Source organism: Falco naumanni, chromosome 4 (genome assembly GCF_017639655.2).
Source record: "Falco naumanni isolate bFalNau1 chromosome 4, bFalNau1.pat, whole genome shotgun sequence".
In the NCBI taxonomy this organism is placed as follows: domain Eukaryota; kingdom Metazoa; phylum Chordata; class Aves; order Falconiformes; family Falconidae; genus Falco; species Falco naumanni.
Window position 1 is genome coordinate 99302471 of NC_054057.1, and position 16837 is coordinate 99319307.

The 16837-nt window shown below is 36.9% G+C and overlaps 1 protein-coding gene across 2 annotated transcripts in view; it reads right to left on the reverse strand.

The window, feature by feature from the left end:
- Positions 1 to 16837, reverse strand: part of PRKAR2A (protein kinase cAMP-dependent type II regulatory subunit alpha) — a 68649-nt gene that overhangs the window by 41139 nt on the left and 10673 nt on the right. For both annotated transcript variants that reach the window (XM_040589320.1, XM_040589321.1), the window contains one exon: positions 2287 to 2322. In XM_040589320.1, the coding sequence (XP_040445254.1) occupies positions 2287 to 2322 (36 nt within the window). The remainder of the gene's footprint in view (positions 1 to 2286; positions 2323 to 16837) is intronic.

Below are 16837 nucleotides of genomic sequence, written 5' to 3' on the forward strand. Positions count from 1 at the left end.
CTTGATACCAGCAAACATTTTAGCTCTGCTCTTTACTCCTCTTATAAGCATACGCTGCACTGGAAACACAACAATAGCTGGTAGGACTGACAAGGTTCCACATGGACTAGCAGAAAGTTCTTCTGAATAGAAGGTCAGAAAACAAAACACTAAATGCAATTAAAAAAAATAATAATTGTGTAAGCTTTTCTTCTCCATGGTTTGTTCTGCTTTACTTAATTAGTTAGAAAGAGATACATTTAGATACTATGCTGAGTAATCCATAATGCAATGTTGATTCTTTATTTGTTGGTTTATACAGAAAAAGAAGTCTTATAAAAATTACAGAATGAAAAGATTCTTAAAGCCTAACATGTCTAACAAGGAAATCACATCAAATTCAGAGCACCAAAACCAACAAATCTGTCATTCACTTTATGCACAGGATTATAAAATGTGGTTGCCTATGACAGTAGGGGGCCGAGTTTAATGACTTAGGAGAACCCTGCCAGACTTGTTCCTATTTGGGTAATTTCTTGACAGACACAGCAGGTATGGAGTGCAAAAAAATCCCCAAAACCCAACAAACTACTCCCCACCCACCCCAAAACAGGTTTCTGTACTTTTCCTGACAAGAGGAGTAAAATGGGGTCTCCTTGTATATGCATGGATGCTGTCTGCATCTCTTTTGCATTTTAACAAAGCCCACTCTGATCATCACCTGTACAGTGTACAGAAAGTGGAGATTATTTTTTAATTATTATTCTGAAAAGTATTTAACACAGTAGTAAAATACAGGTATTCTATTAATGTTTGCCTCCGTGAGAAGAATTCTAACATGTACTCTGAATTATTCTAGCTCTTCTTGGAGCATCAGAGTTACTAAGCATCAAAACAGTCCTCCTTAGTCTAATTGCATAAATTAACAATTCAGTTTTACATTTGCTGTTTAGTTGTTCACATTAACCTTTAGACCCTTCACTGAAGGAATCTGCTTTTAACTAAGAGTAGCTCAGCACTGTGAGAGCACCAATATTACATTTCAGTACTGAAAATTCAAAAAGATTACAATATCCTCTGATTAAGGCTCAACTTTTTAACTTCAGGAATAAATTAGCCTTCATTTAAATTTAAATCTGAGAAGGATTCACTTCTCATTTGTAAGATTTTAATTCATCAGCAGGTTCCAGGATGGATTAGTTTAATTAGGGAAATGAAAATGTCTTGGGACTCTCCAGATTAAGATACTCTACCATGTATGACTTCCAATATTTACTATCAGAGTATCAAACTCCATTCAAGGCAAGACAAAACGGTATCTTAATTCCTCCTGTAATACACCAAAACTACCAGCACTGTCAAGAGTTATGAAGTTGCCCTTATACTCACAATTACGTATATGTAGTGGCATAAATACAGTCATACCCTTGATCATACCCAAGCAACTGTATGGGTATAAGGACATTTTGTATATAAAGTCAAACATGTATTTATCTCATTTATATGCCATATATATAATTATCAACAATGCCCCACCATAGTCATCATACCAAAGAACATGTCAGATTATATACACAAGCTAAAAACTATAGACTTGAACTGAAAGCTAGAAAGAAAATACTGAACATTGGCATTTTTCAAATCAGAACCGTAACGACTTTCCAGAACAGCTAATGTTAGTTAAGTGAAGCAAGAAAACGACATGTAAAGCAATCTGCACCTCGAATGAGAAAAATAGTGTAATATCTTCTCATTCTCACATGAAATTTTGTTCACATGACAGCATTCAAAAAAAGCTTTAAAAAGAATTTGTTTGGAATAACAGCTACTCATTAAAGCATTTCATATTGATTAAGATAGAAAAGAAACAAAAAACTTGTTCTCCAGAACAAGTGAATAGACACAACTTTAAATATCAGTTGCACAAGCAAGGGGCTAAAACAAGACAAGAGGGGACCCCCCTCCCCCCATATTTCTGTAGTCTAACGTGAGATAAAATTCCTAGCAAGATAGAAGATTGGTTCCACAGAAAGAAGTTGCCACTTTTTCAGTTCACTGCAAAGCAAGCCTTTGCCATAACTATGTTGCACAGAAGTTCTAGGAAGTTTTTCTGGATAGAATCACGACTACTGCTGAAGTTACTTCAGTAGTCTGTGGTCACCCACAGAATTTTCTAAACTACTCTGTGTTTCCCATTGGTTTCTACAGTGATGAAGAGAAAGGTCATTTTTAATGTAATTCCTTTAGTCAAATACACATTTCAAAATCTTTTTTCAGAAACATTAAATTATTGAAAGAAAATCTTACCTGATACTCTTCTGTTGTATCGGTTAACAACTGGAGCTGCAAAATAAACAAATCAAAATTACAAATGTTATTTATTATTACAAATTCAAAGTCTTGAATAATCATGATGTATTTTTACTACACAAATCCCATACAAATCTCCTTTAAAAAAGCTTCAATATAAACCTTTCATCCACTTACCTGCCAGCCAATAAGTGTTTATTCAAAGTTAAAACTCGATATTCTAGAAGGCCATTATATGCTATGATGGAGGGTAAGCAGGTTTTAGTTTGGTTTTTGGTTGGTTTTTTTTAATCCATTCTGAAAAATATATACCTCTACAGAGGTTACCCAACCTTAACCTATCATTAATTCCAAGCCCACTTTACTTGGAATTATTACAAAACATTTAAGCACTAAGTTAGCTTATTTAACATGGATCAAAAGCTGATGCGACTTCAGACCCTATATTCTATACTGCTACAAAACACAAGCCATGTAACTGCCCAGGCAGTGCTCCAGTCATCTATCCTTGACCAAAGCTCTCTTCCATGAGGACACACATTTAAATAGAAAATTTCTGAGACAGAGGATCTATTGTTCCATTGCTTCTTTGTTCACGCTGTTCAGTATACAAGGTATTTAAACTTTATCTCTAATTTAGAATTAAATTCGTGACTTTCACTACGCTCACACATTTCGACATTGTCAACTTCAGTAAACAGTATTCTTTCCCCCTTTCACTGTAACCAAGTTACTGACTTTGTGAGTTGCTTCAGGCTCAAGAAAAAAAACAATCAACTTATAAAACTTCACCCAGAACAAAACCAAAACACCATGCTCCATCACTAAAAAATTTTATTCCAAATACTTCATGCTTTCCCATTCCTCTTCCCCTCCGATAACTGTATTTTTCCTGATACAACGAGCAACCTTTCCATTCCATTCTTTAAATGTTTAAGAATTAGATGAGTCTTTATACCACACCAAAACACTTGCACCACAGAGCCAGGTTTATTAAATACATGCTACCAAAATCTTAATGATTCCATCATTTCTTAGAAGTTAGAAACTCTTGAGTATCTCAACACCACCAGAATACCAAGAATGATGCCTTCTTAGCAAATACATGAGAACTGAGCTTCTTTTGAGCATTTACAACCACCCTGTGTCTATATTAAAACACATAGCTGAAAATACCACCAGAAAAAACAAGATCAAAATTATTATTTTATATTCTTTTGTAATGATAAAGGAAATCAGAAGAAAGAAGAGGTTGGGGGAAAAATAATCATTAACTCCACAGAATTTTCAGCCAGATCTATCAACAAGGAGACAATGCTTATCTTAACAAGAAGGTAAGGATTAAAAGCAAGATTATTTTCAATTTTACAACTTAGATTGAGACAAACTTCTGTAACATGGCATAATCTTATAAAAGTAAATTGATACATTGCTTCATAAATCAAGCTTGAAGAAATTTAAAAATTGAATGATAAATCTGAGAAGTCAAGAAACTTTGTTTTCAAACCTTTAAGTGATTTTTTACAGCAGCAACCCTTCCTGCAGGCAAGGGCAACATATACTTCACTTGTCAAAGGACACCACGGACGCAAGAAGTTTGTATCACCTTAAGGAGAGACAGGCATTTGGAACAGAGATCCATTCAGGTTTATTAAAAAAACTCATGCAACTTCCCAAAAACTTAAGACATTCATATATTTTGCCCTGTTCTTAATTTTTCCATGTGGGCCTGCCTGTGGCCCCCAGCGGCAACAGAACACTGCTCTAGACACTAACTTGCCCTGCAACATTCATTCTATCTCTGGTTTACTGAGCTAGTTTAACTGAGTAATTATTCAAAGTTGGCAAGCAAATTTGGACCTTAAGAAACAGGAGAACTCATCTAGAGACACAGCCAAATAACTACCAGTTCTACGATACTAAAGAACAAGAGAACCAAACCAAATCAGTTCAGTTCCCACTACAAAGTGATCTATAACAAGAGAAATACTAAATTCAAAACAATTCGATAAGTTTGCAGTAAAAGCACCTCATCTAAATCATAACAATTTCAATTAACTGTTCCATTAGTCTCATATATGGATTTAGACACTTTTAATCAACACTTAGTAAGCAAAGATATTATTTTGGACACTGTCCTGCTCATACAGACCTTCTGTTCCACCTTTTGACTACTACATCCATTTCTCACTCATTTAAGAACATCTTTGAACAGAACTAATACATTACAGAAAACTATGATGTGCTTTGGGAACCATGGAAAAAAAAAATCCACTTTTCAAAGACTATGGCTTCTTCTAGAATCTTGATTATTTTATTCCATAGCAAGGTTCAGTGTCATCAAATCAGCGTCAATGAGAAAAAAAATAACCTTTTAAGGACAGTTAAGAGAGCACTATTATTCTGCCTCCACAAAGCTTTTAAGATTAAAATGATAGTTTGCTTTTCTTACATCAGTGACAGTTTTAGCACGTATAAAATTTCAGGTTCATTTTTGTATATTGTCAGAAGATGATTATTTTTATGCTAGAGAGATAAAATATGACATGTTCTACTAGAGAAAACAAGAATTTTCTTTTGTTCTGCCTTACCAATTAAAGGCTCTCTTTGTTTCTGACTATTTTCAGTATTGCACAGACAATATCACCACTCCTGTGGCATCCTTGTGTTTTGTCATTAGAAGTATATGGCGAAAAGCCTGGCATCAAGGACTGCCAAGAGAACAAGTCCTTAACATCCCACACACACCTAGATTAGTTTGTGGACAGATTCCAAAAAATTAAATAGGGCAGAAGGGAATAATACATTTACAGTTAACCCAGCCTACTTCCTGGACTGAACACTAAAGGGCATCTAATTAAAAGCAACTAATACGAACCTCTTACACCAGCATTGCCATTAGAGCACACCTCTGCCTATAGCGTTAACAAGAACACACTGATTCCAGCACACCAAGCTGGTACTACTACTCAGTAGGCCTGATATCTTCAACAATAAAAATAAATTGTTGCTTTGGAACGGGAAGCAACCTTATTTTTTTGTACCTACATTTAGAATTTCCCTCCCGCATAAATGCCTGAGGCCAGTTATACATCAATTGCAGAAACTATAACAAGATTAAAAGATTTTGCTGCGAGATGATTGCACTGCAAACTCTCCATTATGTCAAAACCTCAGGTGCAATAATATTCAAGTTCAAAATGTCAAAGGGACCTTTGGCACAGTCCCTGCTTTTACTTGGCTCACGGGAGCCAAGACCCAGTAATTGGGTAAACACAACGTTGCTGTAAATTAAACCATTGTACCAGCAGAGACCAAAACAGCCCAGTTTCCTCCCTGGCAGCCAAATGCAAGTGACACCGGCAGTGGAAATGCAGATCAAGTTGTGCATTCCACAGTTTTGCCAGAACTGACTCAGGACAGCAATCCTATTCCACTGTTCAAGAAAAATCAGAAATGTCTGCTGAACATGTTGCTGTCTTCCACACTGTCCTGAGGCACAGACTGAATGAAGCACTACACAGGAGCACTTAATAGCTTCAGATTGAAAAAGATTACAGGTTTCTGGTTGTAAGGATGCTTTTTTATTTACAACTGCAGTTGCTAGAACCAGTCAATTCTCTAGGTTAAATCAAATACTTATTTAATAAAGTAGTTATCAACTTCATGTCAGTATCACTCAACCTCACTCATTGTTCTCCTTCTCTTGCACCAGGGAAAAAGAAAAGAAAAAAAAAAAAAAGAAAAAAATCCCCAAAGAATTAGTGGGCATTCATTCATATATACATACACATACACACACACATATATATATGAATGCCACATATATCATAAACACTCAAAGAAGAAACAATGCTATAAAGCTGCTCAATTTCCCAATTTCAAAATCATTTTATACTACCTTCAATCAGCTAACTCTGCAGTTATTAGTCACATACACATTTGCTAATAAAAGACTGCATAACCCTTCTTCCTCAAAGTAATTGTGTCATTCAATTTATTTAGTAAGATTTTAATAATTTACATAAATAAATCAACATTGTACATTCTGTTAGTTAAATTCACAAATGCACCTTGTATCAAACAGCACTACTGTCATGCAGTTATACTACCACTTGTTAGTGGCACCATTCCATTTAGTTTTCTCACTTGAAAAATTAGGGATATAAATTTCATAAACAAAGACCAGTATGGTATAATGCTGGGAACCACTAACTTCAAATACAGATTTTTATTATCATTATCATTACTATTATTTAAATACCTTCCAAAAGTGACAAAACAGTAATTTCTCCTATATTCTTCAGTTTGCTTTGGCACTGAGATTTTCTTTGAAGCATCTGATGCTGGATCTTAGCTCACCATGCTTAACTTACAAGGGAGTTCTGACTATGGTGTTAAGACTCAGCCCCATAGGTGAAAAAGTATATAAAAATGACACATATTACCTTTTCCCCCTGCTGCTTTCAAAACCAAGCAAACAAAGTATTTAAGCCAAACAAGGTACAGTAAAATCATTCTCCAACTTTACAAATCAGATCTAAAAGAATGTTTTTCCTACAGTGCACAGGACTCCTCCTTTTGTGAGTGTACTGAAAAGTGACTGGTAAAAAACACCAGCAAGATTTTTAAAGTTATACTACCAGCATAATGGTGTAAGTTATCTCTTTATACTACTCATAAGCATTGTACAGTTACAGAAGATGCTAAAGCTTGAAATGAACAGAAAAATCGCAACAATCATTCTCCCAGCTATTGCTATGCTTTTCTTACATGTACCAAGAACATTAAATTCTTACAGAAAGGATAAATAAAACTCGTAAGATCAGTTCAGGGTCACAGGAAAAACACTCAGGGACAAATGAAGAACTGGCATTCCAGGCATGACGTTAGAGTACTAAATGTTACTACTCTGTACTGGATACCTTGAAAACCATTTTTCTTCCTCCACAAGCACTTCACTTTTTACTAAGATCTATGAACACTTCCCAATTAAAACTGGGGTAATAAAAAACCCCACATGCTGGTTGTTTCTGACACTGGATACAATTAGAGCAGCAGACTAAGTTAAATTATTGTGCGCACAAAAATTTAACACAGATCTTCCGTGTAATGCTAATCAACAATTTTTGAAGGTTTCCTAATGAAAGGTGGAGCAAAGTTTATAGTAGGTTGCATAAATTCAAAGAGCATAGCCATAAAATACCACCTTTATTAAAATAAATTAGCAGTAATCGGTGATTTCCAGAATACTTTCCCATTGAATCACGGCACAAAATCATCCTATGTGAACAGTGACAAAAAGAAACAGAACGTAAACTGTTCTTATTTAACAAGTCAATTATGATTATCCAAACAACACATGAGTTGACACTATAAACCATTAAAGCTGAAATACCAGAAGCAGAGTGGATTATCAGTCTGAGGCGTGACTGTCTCTATGGAATGTTACATCAAGTTACGATAAGGAAGTGCTAGACTACAGCTGTCAAACTGTTTCTCTGCACACCAAGATGTTAATGGACTTGCATGAATATAAGCCATCACAATTGTGAGAAAACGTAAAGATAAAAGTATCAACTTTATAGAATTTCTAGCAATTAAGTAATGCTACAGAAGAAACAAGACTTTCATCATCAGATATGCAGTCCTGGAATAAACAAACATCTGAATTTGTTTTTCAGCAAATAATTACATAATGGGGTTCTCTGCGACTGTCAGTAATACAATAGCTATGTATCCATAATTTCCTCCAGGATGCCCCTGCTGGACAATGGCATATTCCTTACCCTTTCTACATCTCTGCTTGATAAGGTAGGGAGCATGAGTGGGGCTACAAACTACTACAATTTTTTCAGAGGCAGATCTGGAACCTAACAGTCCATACATACATCACATCTCTTTCAGAAAACAAAACAGACGGAAATGGGCAGTTTTACAGGTACACGTATTTATTTATGTTTTTTTTTCCTTCTATTCCCCCACACCCCCAGAAGAGGATGGAAACTCGGAACCTCATTAGAGACAGGCAGGAGAGATTCTGATGGCGTCAACTGAAGCATGCCAGATATTTGGAGAAAGACAAAAGGTCAGGGAACACTAGGGAGGAAGCGAGTTTTTCAGAGGATGAACAGAGGGAACATGGAACTTTTTTTAAAAACAAAAGGCAAAAAATGGAAACCATGGTCCAGGGTTGTTTGTGTATGGTATGCACACTTTTCTGTAAGCGACTTTTACATCTATTAAGCTGGAAAACAACAACAAAAATTGTATTAATATTAAACACTTTTCCTCTCTGCTGCAGGAGAGGTAAGAAAGGCACATATCTTTTCATTCCCAGTACTGAAAAGTAGCTCTCATCAGTAACAAAAGCTAATAAAATATTTTTTAAAGTAGTAACACATCCTTGTCTCTAATTTGACTTTTTTAATTTGGATTTAAAAATTATGGACACCAATAGAAAAAACACTGTATGGAAGCTTCATCTTAAGAGTCCCAGCTCCTTGCTTTCAGAGTTTTTTAGAACCCCTCTGACAGAGCGTAATAACTACTTTGGAAGGAAAAAGTTGAGTCAACAAGGCAGTCATCTATGCCAGTTAAAAAAAGACGGTTTACTAAGTTATTAAAGCTGTTGTGCTATTTTGGGTTGGCTCTTTTTTGCTTTTTAAGACAGAAGAAAAACTAATATGCACGCTGGAATGGACAGACTTTAAACAGCTGATAAATTCCAAGATAAATCTGTACTTGACTCCCAAAGAAATGTGGTTATAATAGCACTTCTTGACTAAGATGTTAAGAATATTTTTTTTTAAGACATTTTAGAAAAATGTATCACTATTTCAATATTCTCATTTCATGGCTGAATTTGAGCAGTTATGCATGGTACTATTTTGATTATGTTTCTCAGCAGATATTAATTCAACACGAAAAAGGACTATGACCCCACTGTGCAGCGAACCCTGCTCTCAGAATTCAGGAGTTAATACAGCTTGACTGAAGCCTAAGTACAGACGACTGAACACTTACCAAGCAGCACTCTGCATTATCTGACATTGCAATGGCATGCCCCACACAGCCCTCTCCTATTTCTTGCTGACAAGTCTCAGAAAACTAGCTAAAAGCAGCACTTTTTTTTTTGGTGTTGATTTTTTGAGAGTACTCTGCGTTATGAAGAGATAGCAATAAGGCATGCACATGCTTTACAGACACAAAGTTAGACAAATTTCCAGTGCTAAGGTACAATCTCAGCTGAAAGGATACATCTTATGACTTAAGATATAGCCATATGCTGATACTACAATGCAGATTGTCAGGGACTGAAATGAAAGACTTGGGCATTTTTTCAAGGATTAGAAAGACAAAATTATACACTGCACAGGAAAGGAAGGATACTGCAAAGAATTAGGAAAGTTAAGAAGCAAGTAACAAATCTTCCAAGCATTGTTGGAGGAGGCAAGACACTGCAGGGGTACAGGAAAGCAAGAAAGACACAGTAAGTGAAAAAGGGAAATTTGCTTGGGCTTTAGAAGCGAGTTTAAAGGGGAAGGCATTTCAGAGATAGGATAGCAAAGGAGCCATATTAATAACATCACAAAAGTTTTAACAGCTAGAATGAAATTAACTTACAAACCCAACATTAAGTAGATAGTAAAAAGTAAAGATCCTTAACATATTTGGGAGTGAGTTTCACAGGGATTCTCTGACAAAGGAAAGAGCCTGAAAGGGTCAAAGATGAGTATGAGCCTACAGAGTAAAAGAAACATCACATCAAGGAGAAATTACTCAGGCAGGTTACCTTAAAATAAATGCTTCATACAGGAAAACACAGTTGCACTTTATCTAGGGAATCACCAGGCCAGTAAGAAACATGAGCAACCCACCCTCATGTCTAAGTGCAGTGGCAAAGGAAAGACAGCCTCTTCCATGTCTCCTGCCTCTTCCCTTCTATCTTACCAGTCCTGTTTTCAAACTTCACCCCTATTTCACGGAATCATAGATATATTAGGCAGGAGGATTAATACTTCAGGGAGCTTAAAGTCTTTGAAACATAATGAAGACAAACTTTGTCTGAAATATTTTTGGTAGAAACTTCCAAAGTGCTGTTCAAAGCAACATTTGACCCAGACAAGCACAGCTCTCTTAAAGCAATGCTTTCATACTTCATCTGTTTTTACTATGGCTTTGATTTCTGGGACACAGATAACTTCACATCTTCATTTCCCTTAAAACATCATACCCTAAAGATTTTTGGTCAGATTTTTATCCTTTGATTGGTTAAAAGGTGCGAAGTCATTGCTCTATGTCACAAATTAAAAATACTTATACCTCTCTTGGTTTATTTGGAAGGCTGAGTTTCACCAAACATACTTGGAAGTCCTGAACATAATTTCTAAATGTCACAAGAAAAATGTCATTTAACTATGTCCAGTAAGCTACTTCATTTTTATTATTTCCACCTGCATCTCTTGCATAAATCTCATTCCATAGATTAATGAACTGTAAACAGGTGGATGCAATGTAAAGAAAGCAAAAAAAAAAAACCACAAACAAAAACCCAACATAAACCTGAGACATTTTTATACATTTCACTATTACTAAATTTGCATTCTATCACAGTAAAGCACCACTGTTAAGTTTAAGATACGTAAGTCATGTATGTCATACATAACTCATGCCCTGAAGAACATTGTCTCAGTCACTACTTCTGACCTGCCACTAAAATCAGCCAAGACTACTTGTTTTCCATTTCCAGAAGCCTAATTAAACAACTCCTCCTGAACAACTGTGCATTAAACATTATGAAAACTTCAATGAGAGCAACAAGCCACTGAAGGCTCCTCCCTACACTCCTCCCTAAGGGAAATGGCACCCATACCTGTGGTCTGGGACAACACCAGCAAAACCAGCTCGAGTGAGGTCCAGACGCAGCTCTGCCTCACTCTGACAGTACCCGGACCCTGCTGTCCTCTTCTAAACCTCATCAACAATTCTGCTCTCAGTCTCACTAAAATCAGTGGTCTAGATCTTAAAAACACTCTTACCCCATGAGTATTATCCTTGGGAACAGCACACAGCCAACTTCTCTGAACGTATACACATATTGCTTAGCTAAGTACCCCTGCAGAAACCAGGAACCTCTGCTTTACAGACAGGCCAGTAACTGAGAGAAATACTAGACAGGCAATATAACTACAATAGCCAAACATTATCCAAATGGAGATCTGGGGGGAAATCTTCATTAAAGTAATATGGATGAAGTGGAAAATGCTATCACTGGCACTGGCTTTAGTGTTTACACAGCCTCAGGTATAAGCTATTGTAAAATTAAGTATGAAAAGGGTGGGAGACAAGCATGTCAGCTACGTTAATAACACTAGCCAGTTAAACTATGGACTGGATTTATGTATTTCACACCCCTGCCATTGCCTTTTCTATAACCTCTTCCCCTGGTACCCAACCATTCATTCCCTTCTCAAGACACCTGCATTCTGCCTGAGAGAAGACAACTGCAGCAGCAAAGACATGTTACAGTTCCCACTCACACAGAAATCCTTCTAATTTCTGTTTCAATACTACACTTACCCTGTAATTTCCAAGGCTTCTAATACATTCCTACTGCCAAGGCTTTACCCCGTATCTCAGGGACTGCCATAGAAGCATGGTAAATACTTAAGTAATTAATCCACACACTCTCAAAGCTGGACCGCTGCTGTCTTCTGACAGCTAACTCTGTGTTTGCAACATGCTACATTACAGTGCACCACTGATATTCTTGTCACACTTCATTTCCCAGTTTTATACTACCCTTCCTGTCCAGGGCAAACTTTTTTCCTAATACTCCTCACGTAACATCTTCACATCCCAATTAAACACACACACTTATATGTACTTTCATACAGCCTTTCTCAATGAAAAAGTCCTCAGATAACTCACAGAATCCTGTATTTCAATTATCATCTATTGCCTCATATCTGTCCTTTAGGTAGAGGCATATTTTAAGACACAGCAAATGTTGCATGCATTCCTAATATTTTTCTAGGTACGTTTGTCATTTAAGACAATTTCAATAAGGCACAATGCTGTACTTTTAGTTAGATGCATAATGAAGAGTTTATTTCCTATTATATGTAGAAAAAAATATGACAATACACAGGTACTCTTGTGGTTTAGCAATGAAAAACAAAGAAAAAAATAATTTTGACTGCCTCTCAGTTTCCACCAGAAAGCCAACCTTAATTTTACATTCACTGCATTGTATTTTAGAGAGATTCCATCTGCTCTGTCTGTAGTACACATTAATATTCAGAAGACATCTGCAGTGTGCAGACCAAGCTTTTAATTGGAATCATGTCACAGCTACCAACACACAACACTGAATGTAAACGTTGGCTATCTGCACTTGGCAGCTGCTTGGCAGGCTTAGTATAGGGTCCTACCGAGACTGATAATGTCTTTAAATAACGTGGTATCAGGACATAAAAGGTATCTTGAGAAAAATCAAATATTTACTACCATGAAACAGTTCTACAATGCCATCCATACCTGATATAGTTTACTAGCACCTTAAACCACTTATAAGCAAAATATGGTTTATAGTCACCCGTAATTGTCAGAGGCAACAAATTGATACAACTGAACACTCACATCTTTCATTATGATAAATATCTACGCAAATTTAACTTATGCATAAGAGGACAAAGAAAACCAGACTTCATTGCAATTGAAATTGTGTAATGAAGCTTGAAGCATTTATAAAAATCACAAACTCAAGCATTGCTAACCATATAAGAGCACCTGAGAAAAATTATTCAATTAACAGGTGTGCTCAGTGATTTAAGACAGGTTCCTAAAATGTCAGACTAAATATTCTAGAATGAACAATATAGTTACTTACCTTTTTTCAGAAACAAACAACCCTGAGTTAACAGCATCATCGTTTGCTTCAAATCCTTGCCAAACCATGGTAACATAAAACTACATGTTCACGATCATCTATGTATTTTCACCTTGTACTCTTCTGTAAGTTTCTGACAAATGGGACAGTGATCAGCAACATATATAGAAAAATGTACATGTGTGTATACATAGACAATTTAAGATTTTGTCCAGGACAAGCAACTAGTAGTTACACCACCAAACTGATCATATACATGCTGCAATACATATACATGTTATATACACTTGTTTTTCATGAAATATACATTTTCATAGGGAAATATGCAACTTCCACCATATACGCCACAGTATAACAAACTTTTACACAAATCTAACATACGTCACCACAAAAATAATTACACATGTAGAGACAACAACAGAACAGAAAGCCATTGTGATCCAACAGTTCTAACCCTAGTGCCCTTCCCTGATAAGACTAATTGGCTTAACGGATACTGCTTAGCCTCAGTACAGCTTCCAACACAAATAAGTAAATTACACAGAAGGGGAAGACTCAATTGTTTGTGCTCAGGGCATACACACATCATCAGTCTCAAGCCTGTACTTGTACATCCATCACCATTTCAAAACACATTATGGTAGAAGGGCAATAAAGGAAAAAAGAATCAGAGGACAGAGGAGGGTTTCAGTCCCAAACCTGAGCATACAACAAGCTAACTGATGACCACCATTTGTAGCTGCACGTCCAATCTGCTTCAATGCAAAGGAAAAAAGGGTTGGTCTTGGCTTTTTCATCAGTGATATACAGCTGATCTGCTCAAGTTTGCACTAGAACAGAAAGGAAGAACTAACGTGGGCAGTTACAGATGAGATGCAGCCTAAGAAGCTTTTTCTTTTGCCTCTGAGCTATTTACAGTCTCGGATAAAACAGATTAGAGTCACTCTCACAGTCAGGTACTGTATCTCATGTGACAGACAGTAAGAAACAACTATAACTGAACTAGTTCTTCAGAAGAGAGCAATTTAGAAGAAAAATATGGAAGAGAAGATTTAAAGCTCTGCAGAAACAACTAGCAACACTGACAGGGCACGATGTTTTATATACCCAGTATGGATGTTACGCTGTTATATTTGCCAGGTCAACCTGAGCTCAGGGTTGTATCATTATAGATACCTAGGTAGGATTTAAGAATAGCATCCTACAGCTAAAACAGGAGGCGTGTAAAAGCCCATCGTTCTTTATGTGGGTCAATTTTAATTTCATTACCAATTCCTACTGTCATTACTGATTTGGATGATGAAACCTAGTGTGTTTTTGCATAAGACAAAGCTAAAATGGGTTGTGCTGCCATCTGATTTGATCTGTATAAAAGAGCAAGAGGAATTTCAATTAGAAACACCAGCATTAAGCATCACTTCAAGCTGATTCAGAGCCTAATCTCACACATCCACATTTAAATCACAGCAAAAGTACACATGTATTTGCTAGTTAAGACATATTAGCTTCATGGTATCCTGGGCAGCATTAGGAGCAGGATTGCCAGGTTGACAGGTGGTCCTTCCCTCCTACTCAGCCCTGATAAGGCCACACCTGGTATACTGTGTCCAATTCCAGGCTCCCCAGTACAAGAGAGACACGGACATACTAGAGAGAGTCCAGCAAAGGGCCACAAAGATGATGAAGGGACTGGAGCATCTCTTGTATAAGAACCGGCTGAAAGAGCCGGGACTGTTAGCCTAGAGTAGATAAGGCTCAGGGGAGATCTTATCAATCTGAACATAGCCAGGCTCTTATCAGTGGTGACCAGTGGCAGGACAAGAGCCAATGGGCACAAACTGAAACACAGGAGGATCCATCTGAACATGATGAAACACATTTTTACTGCAAGGTGACCAAGCACTGGCACAGGTTGCCCAGAGAGGTTGGTTCTGGAGTCTCCATTTCTCAGGATACTTAAAAGCTATCTAGACATGGACCTGTGCAACCACTCTACACAGCCCTGATTAACCAGGGTGGCTGGACAAAATGAGCTCCAGAAGTTCCTTCCAACCTCGACCCATCCTGTGATTCCTAACCGTTCACTAAAACTCATACTTTGCTTCCCGTTTAAGTTCCAATGGCAAGAAGGCAAACAGAAGTAAACTTCATTTGCAGATAAATGCATTCAGGGACCCTCTAGTTTCAGACATCCTTTTTCCAGGTAGGTAACTATAAATGCTGACAGAACCACTGCATAGGCTTTGGGCTGTTGCAGTTCAATTTGTTTGGCTGGATTTTTTCAAAGGGGAAAGGGGGAACAAGGGAGGAAGAGAAGAAGCTGAGAAATAGCCTGGGATTCTACAATTTCTTACAAGGCGCATATTCTCCGTATTTGCAAACCAAGCACTTGGGCATTTTTTAAATTTTTCAGTGATGCCCCTCCTGCAATGTACTAAACAAGTTCTTATTCTATTAATGCCACATAAAAGCCAACAAGCATCCACATCCTGAACAAATGTCAACATATATATTAGCCCTCTTAGCCAGTGTCACAAAAGGCATCTAATATCGGCCGATCATCTACAATAACCTCTGCATCCTTCCCCACGTCACTGTTACCTAGGATTTAGCACTCTATCCTGTATACGTAACCACCACTGAAGACTCACTCTTGCCTGAACAGTTTGTGAATGACCCTTCTCAAAAATCAACAATTTAAAAAGCTGGCTCAATTCTTCATCAAGTCTGATTTTGACAGTTTTCTTAATTAGGTGCTTAAAAAAAGACTGAAGATGTGTTGATTTGTGAAACACAAAAACCAGTGTAGTCAAAGAACTAGTGTCCCCATACACAAGATGTTCAAAAAAATACATTTGGAGAAAAAAAATTGTATCACACATCATATCACATTTTTTAATAACCGAAGCCAGAAAACCCTGCTCAGATGTTTATAAAAAGTTCTAGATATACTTGCAACAGAAGTTATTGCTTTTCCAGTTATTAAAAAAAAAAAAAAAAAGGCAAAACAAATACAGAAAAAAAAAAATCACACCAAGCCACAACTTCTGTCCTATACACAGATTTATCTACAGTAGTGATAGGAGACGTGCACAGGATTGACATGACTTTATCCTGTAGTGATAGCTTCAGAATCACAGTGGTGGTGGACACCACGTTTTCTGCCTTGCTTCCCCTCATCTCTAGGGTGCAGGATTCTCTGTATGAGCACAACTGACTCTACAATTCATGTTAATTTTCTTGTCTGGTGCTTTACTAGGGAGACAAGAAAACATGAATCGCACCCAGCCCTTCCACACCACCACAGCAAGTAGCACAGCCTCAGCTCTGGGGGAGGATGACAGCCAGCAGACTGAGGGGTGGCACAAAGTGATGTGACAGAAGATGCAGAAGACTATCATGGATTCTACAGAAGTATTACTGACATCTCTGGCAATTCTGTGATCTGTGTGTATATAACATGAAGTACTACTACATTACCAGTATAATCATACTCACCAATAATTCACAAGTGGATCTTGTTCTATTCTGATGTAATTTGGTGACAGGCTCTTTTAGTAAATAAAGTATGAATAAATTTGAGTAAATTCTAAATACATATGGTTTAAAAATTTTAAAAGTTAAAACTTCTAATCTGGGCAATCTTCAGGTTGT